At 33.6% G+C, this 26,612-nt stretch overlaps 1 protein-coding gene across 3 annotated transcripts; it reads right to left on the reverse strand.

Moving 5' to 3' along the window:
* Nucleotides 1–575: 575 nt before the first annotated feature.
* On the reverse strand, nt 576–26,612 carry LOC118187802 (uncharacterized). Of its 3 annotated transcripts, XM_085816097.1 has the most exons (7): nt 26,403–26,585; nt 24,188–24,234; nt 15,871–15,975; nt 13,289–13,333; nt 8,045–8,104; nt 3,207–3,275; nt 576–732 (listed from the first exon to the last, which is right to left on the reverse strand). In XM_085816097.1, exons 1-6 carry the CDS (start codon nt 26,539–26,541, stop codon nt 3,219–3,221), a joined length of 453 nt encoding a protein of 150 aa, XP_085672223.1. In that variant the 5' UTR covers nt 26,542–26,585; the 3' UTR covers nt 576–732; nt 3,207–3,218. The 3 variants fall into 3 exon arrangements, with proteins under 3 accessions (XP_085672223.1, XP_085672224.1, XP_085672222.1); XM_085816098.1 differs by lacking the exon at nt 3,207–3,275 and having other exon boundaries at nt 26,523–26,612; XM_085816096.1 differs by lacking the exon at nt 3,207–3,275 and having other exon boundaries at nt 26,403–26,593.

Raw genomic sequence — 26,612 nt, forward strand, 5'->3', positions numbered from 1 at the left:
CCCCTGGTTTAATTACTTTTTTTGCGTAGTAAACCTTAATTTTAATTGTAAACACTTTTTTTTAATTATTTTAACTGTATTTGTTGGTTTAATATTTTTCTGTAGTTAACAATTTTTGATGAAGGTGTTTTGAGTTTTTATGTATTTTTGCCTTGTCGCGAAGTGAGAACTTAATTAATTGACTGAGAAATATATCTCTAATGAAATTCGAGGAAATAAGTTTGACTGAAATGCAGCAAAGAAGGCGTATAATTTAATATTCCCTACAAGGAAGTCATGTGGTGTCCGCATCAGATTTTTTATAATAGTTGTTTAATGTGGCTGGACACGCAAATGCTAAGTATTATAAAAAAAAAAGGAACACAAATTTTATGTAACCGAAACTGACATTAAATATTCACCAGAAATATCTAATTCTTAAATATTTGATATTAAACTGCTACAAGATATTTTTTTATTTATTGATATTTGCCAGTATTTACTGTTACGAACCTCTAAAAATTCATAATAAAAAAATATACATTCCAGGCGACCACGAATGTAGTTATCATTTAAATGTTAGAATACGCTCAAGACACTTCTGAAATAAGCATTTATTGATAGCATTTAACAAGACGAATCTTGAGACATAGATTAAGTGAAGAAATGTTCATCACCTTCTTCTTTCTTGGTCGACTGTAGAAACATGTGAGAGTATACTGTTTTAGCAAGGCCAGTTGGAAGTAAAGGCGACTGAAATTTAAAGTAGTATAAAATCAAGATATGCAACATAAGTCCTTTAATGTCTTTTTTCAAGTTTATCACATGGTATTTTACACAGTAATCAAAAATCTTCTAGGGAGACTATTTTACATCTCTCCTTTAGGAAGACAGCCTTACTTATTTACTTACTTACTTACTTACTTACCACCAGCTGAGTTGCTATACTGCCTGTTATATGGCTATCAGCATTTGTACTCAACTGGAGCATTCTATTATCGCTAAGCCTAGCCAAAAATCTCTATAGAATATTAAAATTTAATTAAAAATTAAATAAATTTGTAACTGAATTTATAAAGTTACTTCGGAAAATAGGTACTTGGGACCTGTGTTTATGTCAAGACTTTGACTGTGCTGAAGAATTTTTTTTATATATTTGAAAATTCAATAATTCAATGAATAATGTAGGAACAGAGATACAAACTGATATATATGCTTGAAATGTCATGAGGTTTTATTGAAAGCAAACAAAAGTGCTTGAAACAGGCAACAGATAGAGCTTCATGTGATAACAAAAGCAATGATTAGCATAACTATTGATTTTTTAGCAAAGACTGTGCTCTTTATTACAAATGTTCAACATGTCGGCCATCATTCATCAACAGAAGCTGTAGTGGAGGGACAATGTTGTGAACAGTACTCTACATCATATATGTACGCTTGGTGGAAAATTGCCGTCGGATGTTGTCTTTATCCCTGATGAGGTAAGACGATCACGTTGGACTAGCGATTTTATGTAATCGCACAACCAATAATCACACGGATTGAGATCTGAAGAACTGAGAGGTCAAGCATGACGAAAGTGGCGGCTCATCGCACGATCCTCATGAAATGATGTGGGCAAGAGATCATTTACAAGTGTAGCAATATGGGGTGGGGCAAAATCCTGCATAAAAGTCAGTGTCCGCTCTTACAACAGGCGTTTGTCATCCAGACTAAGGATGATGCGATTCTGTAACATATCAGCGCACCTCGCATCCGTTACACTGACAGTTTAAATATCAAAACCACGCATTTCCTCGAAGAAAAAGAGTCCGATCACAATTGATGTGACAAATCCACGCCACAATGTGACCAACACCCGGAGACGAGGATAGAAAAGTGACAAAATCATGAGGGAACTCTCTCACTACAGTTCATTTCATACACGATTCTCATGTGTCGTCACCGACATTTTGCTGCCCAGCGCCATGTGTTGACCGTTTTACTTTTGCTTTCAATAAAACTCCATATCATTTCAAGCATGTGTGTCAATTTTTACCTCTCTACCTACATTATTCTGTAAATTCTTGAATTTTCAAATGGCAACGGACTTTTGAGTTACCTTGTATGCATATGTATATATAAATATATATATACATTCACCCTGTTACCTAGTTAGGTAAGCTCAGTTTATTTATTCTTATATGTTGGTAAGTTCTCATTGTTCTTGTGTTCTGGTTAAAGTTTTTATATCTTTACTTAATCTGCATACAATAGTTGTAGAATTATTAACAATGTAAAAGTTTAAGCCTAGCGAGGGCGCCATTTGCTTACATTTGAAACTCTTATAGTAGGTTAGTGAATTAAGTCTTTTTATTTGCCAAACTTTTGTCTATTTGCCGAGTGGGACCAAATGTAAACCTCCAATTTTGTGCACTGAAAAATCATATTTTGTGCACTGAAATACCAATTTTGTGCACTGAAAATCCTGCCCGCTGACCAAACGTAAACCTTCAATTTTGTGCACTGAAAAATCCTGCCCGCTGACCGAATTGCTTGGTTTTGCGTAGAAACTTTAATTCTAATTGTAAAAATTGTTTTTTTAGCTGTTTGTGTATTATTTTTGTGTATTTGGTGTATTATGTTTTTCTGTATTTTACAATTTTTAATGAAGATCTTTCCAGTTTTTATTTACTTTTGCCTTCCCGCGAAGTAAGGACTGGGTTAAATGAATGCAAAATGTACCTCTAATGTAATTCGAGGATATAAGTTTAAATGAAATGCAGCAAAAAATCTGTATAATTTTATAGGCGCTGCAAGTAAGTCATGTGGTGTCCACATCAGATATTTTAGGTTAGGATTCGAAAACGTAGAATGTGAAAATGGGCTAAAAAGGAATTTTTGAATTTGATCATTTGTCATTTTTTCTTTTTTTTTTTTTTTTTTTTTTTTTTTTTTTTTTTTTTTTCAAGATTGAAGATATTGGCGATTTGTAACTCTTACTTATACTTATTTATAAAACTGAAGTTTTATTTATATTGAAACTTAAGCTACCTATTTCAATCTAAAATTAATATAAAAAGCTGAATTAAAAGAAAATCCATTGTCGTAAAAATTAGACAAATAAGAGGATATGAATAAATTTTAAAATTTATATGACAAAAATAACTCAAAATATATCATATCCTTTCTGTTTTTGTTGGGACTATACGTGTAAGTATTCTAAATAAATAAAATATGCAAACCTAAATATAACCTCAGAAACAATCGTCTGGGTTGTCGGAACACATCAACAAGTTAGGTACCAAGCAATTCTGTTTAAAAAGAAAATATATTAGTAAACACAAAAACACGTGTAGATAGAGCACAGTGTAATTTTACTTAGAGTATATATAGACTATATAAGAATTTAAACAAATTTAAATTCTTAACAAATACGTATAAAAGTAAAAAAGTAAAAAAGCAAATTTAAATTCTAAAAAAAGGAAAAAAGCCAAAATAATTTAAAAATATGCAGACATGTAAAAGATTTAATTCTCGATCTAATCTACAATATCATTTAAATTCAGAAGCATAAGCAAATCAAGTGCAAAATCTATCCATGAAAATAAATCTACTAATTTGATAAATTAAAATTAAATTAAATTAAAAAAAATTTTTAAAAATGCATATGTGAATGATCGTAGAGTAAGCAGGAGACCGACTTATCAAGGGGAAGTTGCCTCCAAACCTAACTCTCCAATCATTCAATTCGTGTTTCGTCATTCATGCAGGCAAGGGTAAAAGTCAAAACCAAAAGTAATTCCAATAAAGTGGTACCCTTAGAAATTAACATTTAAGTATTAACATTTAAGAATTAAAGTTCAAAAAGGAAAATACTAATTAAGTCTTTTGAGAACCAAGCAAGTAAAGTCAAGAATTAAACTTTTTCTTAAAAAATTTAATTTTTTTTAATTAATTTTTTATAAAATAGTAAAAAAATCTAGATACCAATGTATTTTAGAAATCCTTGTCTACAGAAACTTCCCCTACACTAATATGCATATCAATAAAAAGAAACTATAAAAGAACTATACATAATCCATATAAACCAATAAGAAATAAAAAAACAAAAATAAATATATATTTAAAAATATAATTTCATATTTAGAAAATACTTAGATACTTCATAAAAAATTTTTTAAAAAAATACTTAAAGCAAGTAAATAGTAAGTTTTAATTCTAACTTACCTACTATATGAGTGTTGGGGTCTGCAAAAGTGTTGTGAAAGAGAAGTAAGTGGGTTCTTCAAATTATATAGATGGCGCTTATGTAGGTAAAGTTGAGTGTCAAGCTGCTATCTTTGTTATAGTAAAAAAATTTTTTAAATATTAATATTAATTAAATTAAATTAAATTAAAAATTAAAAATCCTAAAGGTAGTAATATCAATTATTTAGGGAGTTAAGTAACTGAGCCAATCAAGAGATGTATGTTTGCTTGAAGGAAGTTAAAGTGAAGTGGTATGTGAAAAAAATGTAAACTGTTTGTAATTTGAAATGTGTGTTCTGTTGAAAAATTGTGAAAATTGTTAAAAAAATAGACTATATAAGAAGGTATTTTTTCATAACATCATAATCTATGTTGTTTCTAGATTTTCAGATGCAAAATGGCTGTCGTAATGTTAAACACAATCTTATTACATGACTTCAATTCAAGGAGTTGAAACACGTGCTAATAGACATACATGAAGCCAAAGCATATGTGCATTGTGAGAGCCAGCTAAATGGAGTGTATTGGGCTCCAATTTCGAAACTCCGAGGATTCGAGAACTGTTATTTAACAGGAAATGTCATTTAATCACGGTTAAACTCTATTTCACTGTTTCACAGCCGAAAGCGATCAAAATGCTGTCAATCCGAAAATTGTCGATCGCCTACATTTAATGCGTTCTTGCGTTATAGCAATGCATGAATCAGTGATTTTGCGGAATTTCGGGATGAATTGAGATTTTCTTTAGGCCAAAGGGAAAATTTGCCCAGAAGAGTTATTAATTTCGTTTTGGCGTTTTATGTTGGTTCGCTATAAATGGCGTTTTACTTTTTAAATTGTTGCCACCAGATGTTAGAGCCCCGCATTATATTTAAAGAAAGTAAATAATGAAGAATCTGCATGAATGTATGTATGTTTCTTGTACTGTGAAAAATAACGGTATCTAGAGACATCAAATTTTAAATAATGTAATTATCCACTCAAATATGGCCATCTGGAAGGCCAATTTTATAAATTGGAATTTCTTTTATTATCTATTTCATATTTTTAAAACCTTTACCGAATATTTAATTAACAAACTCAACGGTTTCAAAGCGAGCAATGGCAGCACTGTGCGGAAAAAGAATTCATTTTATATCTTCAGCGCGAGAGACTGTATCGGAAATTCTAAAGATATGCCCTTTTTAAATTATTTTGCGATATTTCTGTTGAATTGGTTTAAGAGCGAAGAACAGGATATTTAATAAATAAAGGTAACACACAAAGCATTAAATAAACGCCCCTTTCGGCATAATATAAAATTTGAAAGCTTTCAGATTTTTTTTTAATTTAACTTTATATTATGCTTTTCTTCTTTCATTGTCTAAATACTTTTCTTATCAGATTGAACTTTTTTGTGTCTTTTATTTTAGCATTTACATTCTTGCCAATATGCTTGCTGTATTGTAGTTACATTGCCATTGATTTAATTGTTGCAGTCCGTCCTAGAGAGCGAATCTAGAAAATTGTTATACAAAAGATCTGATGCAAACATAAATCCTTAAGAGACGATTGCTAATTTTCTGGTAGTTTATTTCTTAGACCTGAGGAATATTTTCGAGAAAAAAAATTCATGAATTCGAACATTTCAGATAGCTAGGAAAACACATTTACAACTAGTGCGAAGTTATCAAAAGAGATAATTCCAGCGGATTTTTTAGAACTTTGATTGATATTACTCGTATCAAATAAATTAAGAAGTCAAGAGCACAAAATTAAGCTATTATAATAGAAATGATTGCCGATATTTAAAAGAAACCTTTCTCCACCGAAACATCTCTATAAAGTCACACCGCTTGAATTAAAATTACTCATTTAAAACTTCAGTAGTAGGAACCATCTATGTGAATTTCCTTGCCCAAAAGGAAACTTATGACTATTATTATGATCATACAACTAGTAAAATATTGAAGAATATTGAAATTTTAAATCTTAAAAGAAACGTTTGTAAAATTCTCAAAGGGGTATAAATAGGTATTTCAGTTTATTAATTTTTATTACTTTTGGAATATTATAGAACATTCTAAAACGGTGAAAAATTATGCAACAAAAAAAGTAGGAAGTAAAGTTTAGATAAATAAAGCTCCATTCAAAACGATATTAACTAATAAACAACAGCGATCCAGTTAAATTAATCTGGAAAAAATTAAAGAATTTTAGAACAAAATAATAAAGGTAAAAATAATAAGAGCCTAAATAAGCGTTCTTTTCCAAATTGTGAGTAACATTTAATTTTTTTCCCGGAAGCTGAATGGATTTAATTAAAAGTTTACACTCTATATCTAAGTGAATCGGTTTGTTTTCTTTAAACATCTTCTTTAAAAGTTACCTCTTTGAACCGTACTTCTTAATTATGTACGTATAAGAAAATGATAAAGATAACATACATGCCAAAATAAAATTTTTAACTAAAGTTGTAGAGACCTTAGGTATTTTTTGGAACTAGGAATCAGGAAAAATGAGCAATGCCTTCCCCAGGAATCGAACCATGGACCTCTGGAATACGCGCCTAGTGTGCAGACCACTACACTACAAAGGCATGCTAAGAAGGCGGGAGAAATACCTTATAAAGCGAGCATATTAGTCAAACTCTTTTCAATTTACAGGAAGTGCACAGTTATTTTAGTTTTAGCGAGAAAAATTTAGAATAATTTGTAATATGAAATAAAATTCATCTATGGGCCGCACAATTGGATACTGACCAATGAGTCTTACTACCGAAGGGACCAGGTTTGAATCCCGGAGAAAGCATGAATGATTGTAAATATATTGTGTCCCTCAAACCATGAGATGCACCTACCCTTGAAAGCCCTCCCTCAAAATTGGACTGGAAGTGGGCAAAATCTTGCTGTCACCTATATGGTGTCTAAATCTCTTGCAAAGGACAGGCGTGATCCTGTACTCCTCGCCACGAAGAATTTCATGGGCTTGTGCTGATGAGGTCAGACAAGTTAGATCAGTCACAACAGTAACGACGACATTCCTTATTGGAAATAAAGTAAGATTTATCATAGAGCTGGGACTGCGTATGAGTTGATTGACTGAACCAAGATACATTTGTAAACTGAGACTGCTTTTTAAATTCCTACTATTAGCCCACACTCTTCCTATATCTTGTTTAAATTTTCAATCGTTAATAAAATACTTTTTATTCATCCACTCAAGTTCAAATACATTTTTTTATATTTGTAGTGGATGACACTTGATATTAATACAGTTTTTTCACATATTAATTTTTTTTTTAATTTTTAGTTTAAAAATTTTTGTTTTGTATTTTTAAATTTTTTTTCGTATTTTTTAAAATTTTTCTTTGTTGACCTAAGTAGGAATTGACTTTAAAAATTGTTTTATTTAATTAATTATTAATTAATTAATTTTCAGTCGTTAATAAAATACTTTTTATTCATCCACTCAAGTTCAAATACATTTTTTAAAACTTGTATTCGAGGACACTTGATGTTAATACAGTTTTTTAACATATTAACAATTTTTCAAATTTTTTTGGTAAAGTAGGAATTGACTTTAAAATTTTTTTATTTAATTAATTATTAAGTAATTAATTTTCAATCTTTAATAAAATATTTTTATTCATCCTCTCAAGTTCAAATACATTTTTTTAAACTTGTAGTGAATGACACTTGATGTTAATACAGTTTTTCCCCCATATTAATTTTTTTTTTAATTTTAATTTTAAAAAAATTTTTTTGGTTGTTTTTTTATTTATCTTTGTTGACCTAAGTAGAATTGACTTTAAAAAAAAAAGTTTTATATTACTTGTTTAAAGTATACTTACTCTGGATGACTCAAGTGCAGTCAGTTCGTCGTATTTCAGTGGGTTTTTGCTCAACTCATTCTGAAAAACAAAACAGATATATCAAGAATTTAACTAAATAAGCCTGAAATTAATTATCAGTTGCTGTATAATATTATACAGATGAGAATTCTTGAACAAATAGATTCTCTGTGAAATATGAAGTTTAAGGGAAAACCAATCTTACAGAAAATCTCGATACCGAGCCCTCGAATGTGCTTTATTTGCATTACAGCATCAACTACGCTATTCCGAATGATGTCAATTCACCTACCGCTCATACACTTCATATATTTCTTTCTATAGAGAATATGTCAATGACGTCCATCTCCGAAATTCAAATATTGTAGCTTTCACACTCATGATATGACTTTCCCATAAACGTCTTAAACAGATGATACATACTAATAGATTAATAAAATCACACGGGATTGCTATAGTGTTAATATTTATTTTTAGATGATTTTCAGAGAAACTTTAGTATAGTTTGTTTTTAGAAACAAACTATAGTGGGATGAAGCCTTGTTAAAGTTTTACTTACGAGAATTTTGATAATATTTGTTGTCAATTACACAAAATTTGAGAAACGAAAGCTATTGAAATAATTTTTGTTTAATTTGTGTGTAACATAACTAACGTACTTTTGACGAAAACAGCGATTTTTATTACCAACTAAAACTAATGTTTAATTTTAATAATGAATGTAATAAATAATATTACATTAGTAATAAAAATTACGACAAAAATTTAATTAAGAAACTACGATAATCTAAAATATAAATGGTAACGCCCTCTGCCACCCATATATACTAGATCAGACAATCCCCATTTCCAAAGTCTTAACATAAGATTTTTTTAATTCTCGACATGGGAGTATAGCCCTTTAAACTGGAACCAAATTTTCAGATTTCTACACGGGATTTCCTGCCCTCCTTTCCGTGTGCTTTCGTCATGTACACTGGTGTGCAAAAATTAAGGACGAAACGGTTTTTTTCAATATAACTTTGTACAAAAGCTTTCCAAATCAACACATTTAATACCGTAAGATGCCCAATACGTAAGGACATGAGTAATGTAAGCAACACTTACTAAAAGAGAAATCAGAGGGATAAAAAGAAGCTTTATTGAGAAAGTAGCAAGGAGCGCAATGCGACTGAAGGCCGAAACATCCCTGTGATGAGTGTCCAGCAAGAAACATCCGGTCTTTAATAGGGGATATGATCTCCCCTGACTGCTAGGCAGGTTTCACAGCGTCTGCCCATGCTGAGAATGAGGGTGTCAATGAGTTGTTGAGGCATTGCTGCCCATTCGTCATCCAGCGCCAATCGAAGCTCCGGAATCTTTACTGGTGGTAAGGTAAGAGCTGCCAAGCGTCTGCCTAGAAAATCCCATACATGCTCGATGGGATTGAGATCCGTAGATCGTGCCGGCCAATCCATACGTTCAATATCCTCACTCTCTAAGAGCTGTTTGGCAGCTACTGTGCGATGACATGGTGCATTGTCGTCCATGAAAAGGAACTGCGGACCCATAGCGCCTCTATAAAGACGCACATACGGAAGAAGAATCTCGTTACAATAACGGGTCCCGTTGACTGAACCTGCGTCGAAGATGTGAAGGTCTGTACGACTACCTAGCATGATGCCTCCCCAAACGAGAACACCGGCACCTCCATACCTGTGCCTTTCAATGATGTTCGAGGGATGATTGCGGCTTCCCCGCTCTCTCCAGATGAGTATGCGATGAGAATCGCTACTCAGACTGAATCTGCTCTCATCTGTAAAGAGTACTCGTCCCCATTCATTGTCTCTCCAATTCCGGTGTTCCCGGCACCACAGAGAACGCCTTCTCCAAAGGGCAGGCGTTAGAGGTACACACCGTACAGGGCGTCGTGCAAACAGACCACCACTGTGCAGTCTTCTGGCCACGGTAAAACGCGATATCGGTCGTCCAGTCGCCTGTGTCGTGTGTCTAGCGATTTCTCCCTCTATCTGCCGCCTGTTTCTTCTGGCCTGTAAGGCAATATACCGCTCATCTGCGGGTGTGGTTCCTCGTGGACGACCACTACTAAACCCCCGGATAGCTGTTCCTGTAGTTTGAAATTGTCTCCAAAGTCGTGAAACGATGCTATGAGCAATTCCGAACTCTGCAGCCACACTTGTCACACTGTGGCCTTCCTCCAACTTCCCAATGATTCGACCTCGGGTAAAAGCATCCAGATGTCGTCTAACAGATTGATTATTCGCCATTTCTCGCTGAGGCAGCAACTCGGTGTGATTTTAATTGCTATACGGCGTGCAATCTCTTTGCCAGAAATACTGATCTTACACCGACAACATGCTTTATACTACTCAGACACTCCCCCATTACGTCTACCTGCATATCTGCGCATGTGCTACCGTACATCACCTTACTTAATCTCATGATTGGTCTTTCTGTCCACTCTGCCTCTTCGTTCAGCTGATATGCTAATTTTTCGACTTCGTCCTTAATTTTTGCACACCAGTGTAATTGGAAGAATACTCAAGACGTATTCGAAAGTTCCAGGTTTCGAGTCCCCGCGAGGGCAGTGCCCATTTTTCAACGCTTCTGCTTTAAAAAAATGAAGACAAAACTCTACAATATAAACTAAAACACCGTTATTTCTCTTTTCAAGCGCATTCTTTTTGTTCCAAATGCTGATTTAATTTACATAATTCAACGAACTTTTCTTCAAATTAAATGTCGGTTAATCGGAGAGTCTGTTATATACTATTTGTAATGCCTTTGTATATAAGTTATAAATCCTCAGTTGTATCTCTGTATACATCTGACTGTCTTAATATGTATATATGTATATGTTACCGTGAAAGACCGAAATTGGAGAATGTCGACTTTCACCGGAGAATATCAACATTCACCAAATATGTCGGTGAAAGATCGAATATTTCACTACATTCTTGTATATTCGGACCCTCACCGGTGTATGTCGACAATCACAGATATGCTCTGGTGAAAGTCGAAAAGAGACGTCATAAAGTGCCCTAATAGTTTAAGTTGTTGCAATAAATAAGATTTGAATCACATGATTTAGTAAGTTTTTTATATCTGTTATTTTATTTTCTCATTTAGAACGTACTGTATAATTAAGTAAGTTTTTAACTTCTATTATTTTCCTTTCTCATTTTGAATGTATTGTGTGTTTTAGGTTCTCATGTTCTTAAGTTCTTATTTCAAGTCTCAAGTGCGTTTATTCGCGACTGATTTACGGAGAAGAAAATATAATATTGTTATATGTTCAACATTCACCATTAGTACAGGGTGAATGTCGACATTGACCGGTGTAAGTCAGAAATAAGAGTATTTGGAAAATATTTCGGACATACACCAAGAGACTATGTGAATGTTGACATTCACCGGTGAAAGTCGATATTCTCCAGATTTCGGTGTTTCACCGTAACATATACAAATGCAACAATAATTCACGATTTATCTTTACACAAACAATATTTATGTACCGGGTAATCAAAAGTGCCCGGTTATTAATTTTCATAAACAGTATAAATTTCAAAATTTATATTAATATTAATATTTTTCAGTAAATGATATTATTAAAAGTAATAATATATTACCGTATATTCCACTTGTTGTTTATGCTGTTAGTTTTAAAAGCCGTTACTTTGGTGAAAGATAGGGATGAGCTATATTTCGCAATGTATTCTTATGGAATAGCTGTTGAGGGAACGGAAAACCGTTTCAAGAGACCTTTCCAGATGTTCCTGAACATTGCAGAGTCATTAGGGGTTTTTTTGAAGCAGGAGACTGAAAAAATGCGCAGTGCCGTGGCCGGGACTTGAAGTGAATATGCTTCGAGTGTGTTTTTAATTACACCACGAAGGCATGTGGAAAGCAGGAAGAAAATACCTTATAACCTAACAAAACAATGTTTTTTACCTTGGTACTTGATTTCGCTAAAAAGAAAACGTTCACCATAAGAAATAAGGCTGCAGACCGACTTGTCTGAGGTCGGACAAAATGGATGAAATCAGGAATGAAATGTTGCAATCACCCATCAAAGTGCGAGAGAAAGAGGGCATCGAAAAGTAAGTTTCTATTTTGCAAACTAATACTCAATCTTCAAAATTCGTTCTTTTTGGAACAAAATTATCTGCATTTTGCACCCAACGATTTTAGCTAACAGTACAAACTTCCTTCAAGTAATATATTACTTGTAGCAACACAGGCCTGTTCAAAATGTTTACGCAATATTAATAGACCCACTGCTTGCATTAAAGGGTCAGCCAAACATATGAGTACCCTAATGACTGCATCATGTAATAAAACAATTAGTTATGTTAGGAAATTAGACTCATTTCAAAGTTAAGTCTTCAAGGCGAAGAATAATGCGCAACAGTACCTACCAGATGAACTTTGTTGCTTGAATTGCTGACCAATATCAGTGTTACTGCGAGTCCTTCCACGAGATTCTTTTAATGTTTCAAATATAAGCAGCCGCTTTTCCCACTTCTCACACTCGGCAACAATGCTGTCTTAAAATTAGATCTCTTCAGTCTCATAGCCCTACGAGCGTTCTGAGTAATGATCAATTATTAGCCAAATCATTGCTCAGAATTATCTAGGAAACAATAAATGCAGTATTGTCAGATACGAGTGAAGGAAAATGTTACAAGTGTAACTTAACCCTTCAATGCATCCTTTTTTGTATTTTTACCAAACATTTTTTTTTCATGGTCATGGCTTAAGTATGGAAAAATATTTAAAAAATTACTTAACACTTTTTATTGGTTATTTATTGAATTTTTAGGTTTGATGCATATATGCATCATCAGGCATTTAGATGAAATGGGAAATAATTTTATACTGTTGACAAAACACAAAACTCACTAGCTACTTCAAAACGCTAACTAAAAGAACAACTTTACAGCGCCATCTAGTGGTTCAAGCGTTTGCAACACTTATGAGGTATCATTAACTGGATTTAAACGTAACTTTACCCGAAGAAAAAAAAGGTTAAATTTTCCAATCTTAGAGCATTATTTAATCTTAAGATTTTAATATCTTCTAGAAACTGAAGAATTCCATGTTTCTTCATGTAAACAATACACAGTTATTTTTCTTTATAGATCACAAAGCTGGTAGATGATACAGCACAGATAGTTTACGCATAGGTAAATATGTACTAATAGATTAATTATACGGCAGATGCAATATAAAGTCTCAGCTTACTGTTTTTTTCCTCATCTTGCGTTCCACATCCATGAAACAGGGGAACTGAAACAAAATTAAGATAAAATGGTTGATTTCAGACAAATACAGTAATTATACTTATATCCCAGATAAGTATACACATCATGTCTATAACGTCTTTACTGAGCCTTATCGTTTTTACTTTAGGCATTTATTTCTGTTGTAAAATTCCTTTAAATAAGGCAAATATTCCTGTTATGGCATTCTTAAATTTAAAACGTATGATTTTTCAAAAATTACTCAGTTTAATATATTAATACTCCCCTGTGCCTATAGTCATACTTAACAAGAGTTAATACTCCTTCTAAAAATGAAACAAAATATTTGACAACTGCACAACAGAAAGTAACAGAGGTATTTAATTTTAAATTTTGAGATGTTCAGTAGTCGCGCACAAATTAAATACCGGAGCTGTTTTCTCTTGTAAGGAACTAAAAATGAAATCTCACCTTAGAAAAAAGGTTTTGACATCCATAGATTAAATGACGAGAACTGCTATACTGATTATTATGAAAAATCTTAATCAGCTCACATGTTCAGAAACGGTTGCTATTGTAATGAATCTTTTTGTACGATATTTAGGTTATGACTCTAAAAATGCATGAGAATATTGATAAGTATTGTGTACAGGTTCGTAAAAGATCAAATGCACACAAGTCCGATGATAGGTTGATGAAATTTATTTTATCAAAAGAAATAATTCAGAGCTCTAGAACTCTGAAGTATTTCCACAGAAATCCGCCTCTTATAGGTGTTCGCAGTATCGCAGAATACTATCAGTAATTACACTTCAAACTAGAACCCAATGCAAAGCGCATCTAAAAGGCGAAGATTTTACAGATATCTCAATACTCTGAAGTCGCTCTGAACTAACGCAGAACAATAACTAAAAACCTGATATTCTCTCCGGTTTTATATATTTTCCCCCTGGCTGCCTAGAAATTTCTAGTACTTTCTGCTTCTCGAAATTACTGGAAAGCATGGGAGGTCCGGGTACGGTTACAGCTATATAGAAGATCAGCTAGAGGTACTCAATTACAATTATGCAGGAACCGGAACAATTGTCGCCGAATGGTCGCCATGTTTGACGTTTTTGCCTCCCAGTACCTCAACTCTTCTATAATACCACGAAGAGCTCCACATCGGAGCGGGGGAGTCCCTATCCATTTCTTCTCCAGAATCACAAAGTGGGCAAATAGGATCGCTTGAAATGCCAATGGGGTGCAGATGGGCGGCAAGGCAATCATGTCCTGTAAACAGACGAAACCCCGCAACTGCATTGCGTCTTGGACTACCGGGAATAAGAAAACAACTTACCATTCTTTAACTTAACGAGTCTGAAGATCTCTGAAGACATTAGGTGTAAATAAATATTTTAAAAACAGTTTAATTCCCCAGTAAGAGATGGCTGCATTAGGAGGTTGTAGTAAGCTGGCTGCTCTTTTGGCAAGGAAATCAGCTCGATCATTGCTCCATAGACCAGGCATCCACTGGAGAGCGATTTGTTTCCCACTTAAAGTGAGATTTCTCAGGAACTCTTGACATTGCAAAATTTCAGGTGTTAATGGGTGTTCAACAGAGCTAATTTAATGAATGCCTACGTGAGAATCAGAAAAAAATGACTGCCTTTGAACTTGTAATGGACAGCTAATAATTGCTTTAGGGATATACATATGGGTATTACTTCACCATCAAAGGAGGTACCAAAGTATCCTGCAGAAAAAAAAACGCACCAAGACCTTTAGAATAAGAGCCAACGTTAAAATGAAAGTCAATCTGAGAATCATCAATAAAAATGTGCAGCCACTGAGGAGATAGATATCTAGTCGCAAATGGTCTCCAACGCGAGACATTTCAAACCGCTTGGTGTAACATGTCTCTACCTACAAAAGGCTTCTGGTTGTCAAGAGTGGTTGTATATTACCTGAAATCTCAAGCTCTTTTTTAATGTCTAGGACAGTTTGAATAAATCTACACTGGGTTTTTAATTTCCTAGACTCGACTACGTAGTCGTTCCAGTAGGGATCCTCTATCCCCAGTAGCTTGTCATGCAAAACCAAGGCCCTTCATAATATTCCGGAAGGATTTATTTCCTGTGAACAATAACATCGCATCGATAGGTGTGGACTTTGCTGCTCCTGTATTCAAAGGAAGAGCTAGAAATAATAAAAGTATTTGTACAGAAAAGGACGTATATCAGAATAGTTACATTACGTTTACTTTTATTTCTCTTTTACAATTCAGATTTCATATCTGGCAGTATTAAAGCAGCCTCAAGATTGTGATATTCCTCGTATGTGATCAAGAATATTATGATTGCTAGAAAATTATTTTTCTACTTTTCACTGCGTTTGACTAATGACCTTTAGAATAAGAAGTTTTTTTTTATCTATTCTTATTTCTCCTATTGAGATACGTAACTGTATTTATCGTACTTTCTATATACTTGCTAGTTTACTTTTGTTAGTAACTTCTTTTGCAATATTTACTTTTGTAATATTATATCCCAGAACCTAATGAAAGCATAATTATTAATTTCTAAATGTCTGTAAAACGCTTACAAAATCATCACGAGGAATAGAACAGCCGATGCCAGCCAAGTCCTCGTAGCTAGCGATTGTGCCAATATTACACTTGTTGGCTTCTTCGAAAACCCACTGAGCAGTCTGCAAAAAAAATTACCGGTTAAACAAATGCGAAAATCAAAATCAATCATAAATCATAGTTATTGAACATTTATTATACTATAAGTTATTGATGAAATGAATAACTTGATTCATTTTATATTCTATTTAACTTGAATTCATATACATTGTTTTATATTCTAATTTAACTTGAATTCCGTAGGATTCTTGGGTGGTATGTATTAGGTATAAGATAAGAAAGGAATATCAGCAAATAAAAGAGAAGTACTTTCATCAACAAGAACAAGCCCACCAGCGGCCGAGCGGTAAAATCGCTGAACACTGGTAGTCCGAGGTTTGAATCCCGCGAACGGGCTAGATGCATGGGCGTTTTCGTGGTTTTCCCCATTTGTAACGTGTATACGAGCCAGTTTTCCTTAGAAAGTCCTCCACGAAGGCATCCCTCCTCTTAGGCAGATAGCCCTCGAGGCTTTGCCATAATCACACACACACATCAACAAGAACAAAAAATTGTATATTCAGTTTAAATAATAGTATAATGTGATAAATTTATATAAATAATAGTTAATGTACAAATTGAAATATAAAATAGTTAAAACTTCCGGTTTTGCTAGAATTAGGAAAAACTGTAGTAGAGCATATTTCCATGTCGCTGCTAAAGTATCGCTTTTTAAGACAGATTTTTTCACTTATGACTTTAACACATAAAGGTTGTTAAAAATTTCCTTTTCATTTAATTTATATACCTTTTTATTGATTGCATAATGCTAATAAAACCTCTTTGATAGTATTTACCAAAAGTAGATTATAATGGCTAAAGGAGGCTCTAGCCACATTTATGAGTTCGGCTCTTATGCGTTTTTTCCCTTTCTCACATATGTAATAACAGTTTTCCGTCTCTGATGTACCCTGGACAGCGTTCTTGGTAATTAGATGACTAAATGACTATTTCAGTCATTTCCAACGAATGCTAAATGCACAAGTATCCAGCCAACTGAAGAGGAAAGTTGTCTGACATGTGAGTTAATAACTATATCATGCTATAATACATATGAGTTATAGGTCGCATAAAGATTATATTACTACGGTAGTGAGATACACGATGACATACATTTAAACATGATCCTTACTACTATCGGAACGGAAAAAAAGGTTTAATTCTGTTTAGATGTTAATCAAGTGTTAACGGATTTGATAGTGATGCTAGTGTTAATGGTGCTGATAAATGAGTCGCAGTTGCATAATATCTTTGGATATCAAGATTATATAAAACGAAAATAGATACCTATTTATTGGAAGGCTGACACTTTTACACGCTTTACTTACCTACAAAATTCATTTTTGTTTCTTTCTTAATGATAAACATAGATACTAAAAAGGAGTAAGCTAATAGAGTTGTACGTTAATTTTAAGAAAATGCACGGCAATGATCATCGCGAAATTCTGTTAAATGCCTAAGGTAAGGCATAATTTTATTCTCTAATCTCAAATCACAGCATCCTGAACTGTTTTAATAAAAAGATATGCAAGGAGATTCGCTGCCGGATTTACAAACTTCTGAAGGGGACAGATTATTAAGAGGAATTGGGGCCAGATATTAATGCAGGGTCATAAACAAAACTGTAACAAGATGGACAGAGTTGTTGGAGAACCGGTAAAAGGTTCCTGCACAAAACTCGTCATTTGACAATTGACTCCAGAGGTAGTAGTATGAAAGTTATTACTAATGCAGAATTAACAGCTATAGATCAGCTGATTGTAATGAGTTACTGTGCGCCTGCACCAGGAGCACTACCTGTGGAGGCGAGGTTTGTACGCTATATCAATGATTATGTGAAGGTGTATCATGTCATCGCTGTATCAAGATCATCGGGTTTTCTTTGATAGATATGCTATGAATTGGGAAGAAATCGAGTCCTTAAATCACTTAAATTGAACAGATGATGCATTATTATTAGAACATGTGCCAGTACAGGAACAATTGCTACTCGTTTCAGTCTTCTCCAGTCCTTAAGATTATGCATAGATGAATGTATTGTTATAGGTTTGATTACACTGTCATAAGATTTTCTGGAAGAAGTCTTAACCAAACTGCTGAATGAGCAACAGATCCAGCAGTCGCGCCATGGTATATGATTTCAGCAGGATTGGGTCACAGCCCATTGCCTCTCTGATGTTAGAGAACTCTTAGGTCCAATATTCTGGAACACAGTGGATTTGATGTGGTGTTCTATTTCATTGGTCTACGTGATTGCCAGGTCTATCCTCTCTGGGTTTCTCTTCTGGGTCACATGAACTTCTCTACGATACATCTGTGGGTGGTGAGGCATATTTTGTAGCGCAAATCTTAGTAGCTGCCGCGCTGTCTGAGAGAAGTAGAGAGAATTTATAAACATTTAGGATTCCTTGCGCAATCCTGGATGCAAGATTGTGTTATTGCTGCTCGCCGAAACTTCAATAACCTTCAATAATTTGTCTTTATTCTGAGTTGTTACGAAGAACCGTACTGTGTAAAAGGAGAATAGGAGTACTTCCAGGCAACTAACTAATTTCAGCAGCACCAAGAAGAAGATCAAATCTCGGTAAGTGCAGTAATAATCTGTCAAAACAAAAATTGATCACGAGCAATAATTCACTTATCCATTGTAAAGGTATCCCTCAGTTCAGTAAACGAATGCATATTATTTTCACTTTTCTATTCCTCATCAGTAAAAGATATAACAGTTAAACTGGACACTCACACAAACTTCCTACAAAATTTCCCGAAATATCCCCATGTGACGGGAGATTTTTCAATGTGGACCATTCATTACGGGGATACCCATGTATGAATGCAAAAGGGAAAGAGTTATAAAATTTAACAATGAGAAATTAATAGAAATTAACAATAATTCATCGGAACCGGCATTCCAAACTGTCACGGGACCCGGATGGCAGTACACAAAAAAGAACAAAAGACAATCAACAGTGCAATATATCCAGAATTGGGAAGACCACTTCGAAGAGGATATCTCAGACCATAGATTTTGTTTATACGAAATCTCTTCTCACACCAACAAGATCACCAAAAGATTCCAGATCACCGAATTTTCTTGCCAAGAACAAGAAAATTCGTCAAGTCGATTACAAATGATATCCAAGAAAGCAACAACGAAATAAATAGCTCCGAAAACAAAGCTTAACAAATTTGACAAATATAATCCAAAATCACTGTGAATGCTACTTCAATATTAAAAGGACATAACACGACATAAGACGTATCCACTGATGAAACATTGCACTTAGATGGGAGCGAAACAAGACTAGGGCGCAGAAACATGGAAATGAAAAAAGCGAAAATTGAGGAAGAAAGAAACCCCACGAATTTCAAAGACATATGTATAAAAGGTAGATTCATAAAACCAAACTAAACTGTTAGAGGAAGTATGTCAGAAAGCAAAACACAGAACAATGTAACAACAGAAAGCATCTAAAACTTAATAGATGGTGCATTCCTCTATGATTCCTCAGATGCAGATTCATCATCCCAGAGAAGAAACAATAGCCACACCCCCAAAATGAAGCAAAGAGATTCCATTACCTTCCTTTGTAATTTTAGAAATAATCTAACCCCTTCATAAACGTGCACCTGGCACCTACCGAAAAGCATCTGGCCCAAACGAGATCGATCATATCTTCAAGGTCCTACAAAAGAACATTCCCTATCTACTTTTCAACCTAATGAATCTTTTTCCTGCAATAGAAAAATTGCTGGAGACAGTCCTGTTGAACCACCTCAGACATCATATCAGAAATCAGAAAGTGCAATACAGCAAGCAGCTGCCACTTCGATATTACCCAAAATAAGAACACTGTACATGCAATAAATGAAGTTCTAGAGGAGATTTAAAGAAATAAATTAAAGAATTGACACTCAGCATTTCTGTGCTTAGACCTCCAAAATGTCTTCGATTCCTTTTTGTGGCAGAAGGTTCTAGACGCACTGACAGACATAAACTTTCCAAAAAGCATCTATGAAAGAGTTCAACATTAATTCACGAACAGAAGCAGGGTAGTTATAAATAATATTTGTACAACTAAAACAGTACAAGTCAGAGGCTGTCCGCAAGGCTCATGCCTAAGAGCAAATTTTTAGAACCTGACGTTAGACAAAATCATAAAGTACAAATCGCCCCATCATTCTAAATAATACTGCTCTCGCAAACGAGTGTATTTTATCATGAAGGGTAGCTTCAGAGACGTTTTACAAGGAATACAGCCTAGAAATTTTCAATTCTCTATGCAAAGAGCAAAAACTACTAATTTATCAAGACATATTTCATGCCCTAACTATCCAAACCGTCACAAAAGATAACAAGACTTCCAACATTCGAAATCGAAGGAAATAAAACAAAAATTATAAACTCCCTAAAACATCTGGGAATCAACATTTACAAAAAGCTTAACTTTAAAAGTCATCTTTATTATACTGAAAGCAAGACCTTGAAAATCAAAACCAATCTAAAGCAAGCAAACGGAAAACGATGGGGTTGAGCAAGCCAGCCGTCATATGAGCAGAACCGATGCCAAAAAGAAAGCAAGAAAGGTTCATGCAGCCCCGAGCCTCTCCTACTGAACTATACAGGAAGCTACAGAACAATATCAACTCAAACCCTCTTCCAAATCGCTAACAGCACACCACTTTTCATACAGGCTAAACAAGAATTCCACAAGACAATAGTAAAAAGCAAAAACGAATGTAAAGCAACTAAAACTGAGAACTTGCAGCAGAAATATACGAGTCCTTAGCACTCGCATATAAGCACCACCTACGAAACAAAAATAACATCACACTAAGCATAAAAAAGCATACGAAACGAAATTCCCTCAATTCTATACGACGATTTCGGCCTAAAAGAAGGTAAAGGCAGAGTAATCAAAATCTACCCAGATCCAAACTCGAAAATCGAACATATATTCCACTTACACCAAAAAAGTATTGTATTTCAGACGGAATCACTAGCGCTCCTGGAAGAGATAAAATACAGGGTTACAAACTCCCTAAAAGCATCATATACCTTTACAAATAAACTTTCAGCCATGCACGCCTTCGCGAACCAGCACTACAGATCAAATTTTGTACAAGAGAGTTCAGAAAGAACTTCAACATCACAAAATAAAGACTTCTTTGTCACCTGGCTGAAAGTACATGCATAAAAAGAGGATGCTGATATCCTAGCTAAAGAAACAGCAAGGGTTTAAAATGCTCAAAACATATCAGTGCTATGGCCTATCTTCTGTCTCAAGAAACTCATAACCAACGAATCTAAAGTTGAATAGCAGAACTAGGGCTATAAGCCCGAACACGCGAGAAGGATCTATCAGCCGTTCCTAAACGTAAGCACTGCATCCAGTTCAATAATAAGAGAAATAACAGAGTTTATAGCTAGACATGGTCTGTTTCTCACGTAATTTTACGAAAGTAACTTAGCTGCATCAGATCAGTGTGTATGGGGAGAAAGCGGCAGTCCCGAACACTACTTACTTAAATGATGCCTCACAGCTGAACATCATCTAAAACTTCTGAACTCAGAAAGTCAAATAAATTCTTTTATAATCATCTCAGAAAAGAAATTCGCTAAAATAATTAACTTCCTGTCAAAACGAGGCACTGTGCTATTCAACACAGCCCAAAATGGCATAACAAAGATACTCTTCTGAGCAAGAAGTGAAACTGAAATAACGTCTCATTTTCCAAAATGGCGCAACATTTACTGTAAGAGCAAACTACATGTAACTATAATAATTGAGCAATACAGCAAAACATGAGACTGTTAGCAATGGAAAACTAACGAGAATCTTCTGACTTATCAAATTCTAAAACTCTATCATAAGTATAGAAGTGAAAACAAATCTGATAATTTCACTCAAATTGCAGAATTTAACCTCAGATATCGCCCCTAATTGTGATAGAGTAAAACTGCAAACAGAACTGGAGTTGTTCTGCATAGTATTTAGGTCTAACAGGGACCAAGTATGAAACCATCGATACAAAAAACAATTTTATTGATTCGTTTCAGGTCTGAGAAACGCTGGCCAAGAGGTAGAGGGATCCTGTATCCACCAGAAGAGATAGAACCCGCGGTGCGGAACACACCAAATACACGTTGCTTGATGTGAAGCGCACCAAGTAGCCTCTGGAGGAGCCTCTTGTGTGCCTTATGAAGGGTAGTTATCTAGGTAATTGAGGTTAGACAAAACTCACATTAGCCCAATGGTTAAAAAATGGGTACTAATAACACTTCATCATATCTTTATTTACAAGTGTAGGAAAAACTTGTGTTTATCCTAAGGAAGTAGGTAATTAGCCCATTATACTACTTATCTAGAAAACCTATACCTTCCTCCCCTCGTCGAGTAGTGATCAAACACTGGAAGATAATTTTATTCCCTTACATACTGTTCTTTCATTTCTTGTGTTTATTGACCACTCGCACATGACAATGCCATTTCAGGTAATACATTGCTATCTGATCCCAATTCGCCTTTGAATAATACGCTTTTCATAGAAATCTGTATGCATCTATATAAATTTCCCTATATATGATGCTTCTTATTCTTTGTGATGATTGTGAGCTGAAAAGATTTTAATTTTCATCGTACAGAAGGTACAGAAGTGTTTCGTGTACAATCCATTAAAAATAAGAAATATATTATTACTTTCGAATTTGTGCGTCATCAGATATTTGTGACAGAATTAATGTATAGTTTGCAAAAGTTTTGTTTTCTAACATACTGGTGAGTTTTAATTTTTTAATAACAAATTTGTGTGTTTTTTCACAGAAAATACATAATGCAGCTTAAAAGCATTTCTCCATTTTTTATGCACTCGTGATATGTCTAATATTTTTAAATTCTCCTGGCTTTGCTATTGAATAAATAGATATGAATTGTGAAAGTGGATTTTTTAGATTGTACGTTTGCTTTCTTAGGTTGTCATTATACATCTGCTTTGTTTACTAGGCGATATCTCATCGACTGTTTATGCACAGCTTTGTATAACAAGCAACTATTCGATAAAATGATTCAAACTAAAAAGCTTCAAAGAATTACAGTTTTTCTTATACTTCTCTTTGTTTAATTATTATAAACACGCTAATCACTTTTAAGGCAATTAAAATTTGATCTTTCTAACTAGAGAACTGCAAAGTAATTCATATATTTCTTCCCATATTATGCTCCATTTTATATTATAATGGCCACTTGATCGCACGGCATCGTACATTAAAATTACTTCTGGATATTGTAAATAAAATATATTGCCAAATTATGTGTCTGCATCAGTAAACAGTCAGCGTAAAGATAAATGTTTTTTTTTCCTGAAGATGATGATATTTTGTTTTAAAAAGCGTTTGAGAATTTTAGAAGTTAAAATTGATTCTCCAAATTTTGATTTTGTTCGTGTGAATACCCGAAATTGAAATTTTTTACAACAATTACTTATAGATTTGAGTAGTTTCCCGCATTTTACTAAAGCACTCTCTTAAATATCTACACGCCTGCCTGCTATTATTTGATATGTCCACTGAATGGCTTTATGTTGAGTTTAAAGAAATGCCAAGAGAAATCACGGTATTTGGAATTTGGCACTAAATGCCATCATTCAACTTATAGAAAGGATTCTGCTTCGAAGCTTAAAATCGAAAGAATTTGATAAATTGCTCAGAAATAATTTCTTTTGCATTTATACTCACATCTATAATAAAAATTCAGTTTTTGTTTTCCTTTTACAAAATTTAAAAGCATCTTATAGCGCAAATCATTTTTCCTTGAAGTTTTCGAAAACATATATCCACTGTACTTTATTTTGTAATTTATGATTTAAAAATTTTCTGAATACTTCTTTTAATTTTTCTCTCGTGATCCGGCTTTAATAACATTTCTTAGAATACGCTTTCCCTTAAACAGTTACTGTTTACTTTGAATTGTTACTTACATAAAAGGCAAGCTATAAAATTGTATTTGTAATATTTACATCTTTCATATAAATATGTAAGAAATTATTACTCTCAAACAGAAAAAGTTGATTTTGAACTGAAATAAAATTGAATTGTTGTGAGCATTATTTGTTTTCAATTTAATAAATTTGGCTTTATAGTTTCTGTGTTATTTGTTACTTTAGAAATTCAATATAAATTAAATAATTACGCTTTTAAAGAATAAGCATTGAAACAAAATTATACAAAAATTTTACCTCTTCTTTCATAAATGAGAAACACCTCTTATAACTCTCTTCACCACCTATATAAAAGAACAATCATTTTATAATTCCAAAGCATTCGAGAATATCATTTACAGCAATCTAACATCAAATTGATAAATGAACACATGAAATTCAAAACTAGAATTAAGACCATTGTCTTGATCCATTTTGTAAAATAATCTTTCTAATCATATAATTTCATTCATTAGCATAAATTAGAATAACAGCTGATTTTTAAGTAAAAAATCAAATTAGTGCCATAATAAACGTTAATTTTATTTACAAATTATGTCCCGAACTCCTCTCTTTCTATTGCGCTTAAATTCAAATTAATCTGAAATAATTTTCTGTGCTGTATATATCGGGCTGGCAAAACAGTAATTTCAGTATTTTAGTGTGAAATAAAACTCAATTTTTCCTCTACAAAATTTAAATTTATTCAGTCAAATACCTTCCGTTCTGTTCGATGACCTTTCGTCGTCTTTCTCATAGCTTCAGAATTCCTGCTTATAGAGCTTCTGGTCTTTCAACAAAAACCTCAACCAGTTACGATTTAAGGCCATCGTTATTACTGAAATTTTCACCAGCTAGGAAGTTCTGTAAACTTCAAAATGAATTATTGTTACTGTAGTTGCTACTAATATCACTTGTCTGACATCAGAACAAGCCCACGAAATTTATCGGAATACAAAATTACCCCTGTCATTGGCCAGAGCCTTGGACACCATACAGGTTACAGTACGATTTTGCTCAATTCCACCCGAGTTTTGAGGAACAGCACCCTGGGGGTGGGTATGAAGGTCTACCACCCCTCTTTCTTTACCATCAAACAACGCTAAAGGACTTTCCGTTCGCCATGTATTACCCCCATGCTGCAAAGACACTACACATTTACAATCATCCATGCCTTCTCCGGAATCAATACCAGGGCTCTTCAGGTAATCAGATTCACTAACCACTATTCCGGTTGGTCTACAAAATAAATCAGAATCTGATGGTGCAATGTCGGGGCTATATTGGGGACGTGACATCACTTCTCAGCAAAGCTCCAATAATTTCGAACGTGTTGCTAAATACGTGCGAGGCCTCGCATTGTCATGGTGGAACACAATACCTTTCCGATTTGACAATTCGATTACTTCTTCCATTTTCGCATGTTGTTGAAAGTAAGCATCTGAGTTAATCGTTTGGATGCTACGAAGCAATTCAAAATACACTTCATATTTGTAATCTCTCCTAATTTATATCACGATCTTTTCCTGATGCAGTTTGGCTTTGGATATGGATTTGTACTGATCCATCATGTTTAGATCTTGATCGTTTTCGATTAATGTTATCGTAGACGATACATTTTTCATAACCAGTGATAATTCGCTCCAAAATGAGTTTACTGAATTTCATTTGAAGTACGTATAGCCTAGCACTGTCTCATTGTATTAAGTGAATTTATTTTAAATTAATTTAGCAAATTTTAACACACAAATGATTTTTAAAAGATATTTCCTTTGCTAAAATCAGAAAAATTGTCAATGGCAATTTTTAGTGCATGTGATGATTGAAAAGTTAGGCTATAAAGACAGCAGTTATAAATCCATTTAAAAATATGAACATTTTCTAAAAATTGTTATAGCTCTCCTCCTTTTTTGTAGCTTTTTAATAATTTAAGATGCTATTTAAGTTGATCTACCAACTCACACCGGTGACTACTATATCAATGACAGCTAACCGTCAGTCTGTAGTTAAAATCTTTTGGACTTTTTCTACAGTTTATCTTAACAAAATACCTATATCAATTATTACGAAATGTATTTGATCATTAAAGAATCACAAGATAAAACAGATGCAACTTTCAATAAAGCCCAAATTTAATAATAGCCCAGTGACTATAAAAAATTATCTTTAAATCAGCGTTATCTCTAAATAGAGGGATTATTCTAAAACTTTAAATATATACATATTATAAAATGCTAAAATTCCTTTTTAATTTAATAATCAGTCAGTTATTTTGTTAAGCATACACGCAGCAAAAATAAATATATTTGCAAAGATAATATTCCATTGATTTTATAAGTTTTGGTACGGTGTCAATGAAGGGAATTCTTAAATACTTAAATACATGATATTGAATCAACTATCGTGATTTGATTTTACTTAGTACAGCAACTAAAACTTAGTATCTGTCACAGAAATTTAATTTAAAACATACCTTCACATTCACAAATTTGTCTCATAATACATAAATATATTTCTTTAGCATCATCGTCATTCTCGGACATTACGTTAGAAAAGATTTCTGTAAAATGTAACAAGGCAATAAAATACAGACCATTCCAAAACGAAGCCATGATTGCAATTGAATAATTTTTGCTCAACAAATGTTTTTGATATCTTCTTTCTTGTTTAACCGAACAGATTA

This window comes from Stegodyphus dumicola, chromosome 4, assembly GCF_044657685.1.
Source record: "Stegodyphus dumicola isolate Sdum_Otavi_A_Nest chromosome 4, ASM4465768v1".
NCBI classification, from domain to species: domain Eukaryota; kingdom Metazoa; phylum Arthropoda; class Arachnida; order Araneae; family Eresidae; genus Stegodyphus; species Stegodyphus dumicola.

Excerpts from the sequence above, each read along its gene's own strand:
- LOC118187802 (XM_085816096.1), bottom strand. The coding sequence starts at position 26,541 with ATGGCTTCGTTTTGGAATGGTCTGTATTTTATTGCCTTGTTACATTTT. Across the intron at positions 24,235-26,402 it reads ACAAATTTGTGAATGTGAAG|GTGGTGAAGAGAGTTATAAG; the intron begins GTATGTTTTAAA and ends TCTTTTATATAG. Across the intron at positions 13,334-15,870 it reads CTATTCCTCGTGATGATTTT|TTCCCCTGTTTCATGGATGT; the intron begins GTAAGCGTTTTA and ends ATTTTGTTTCAG.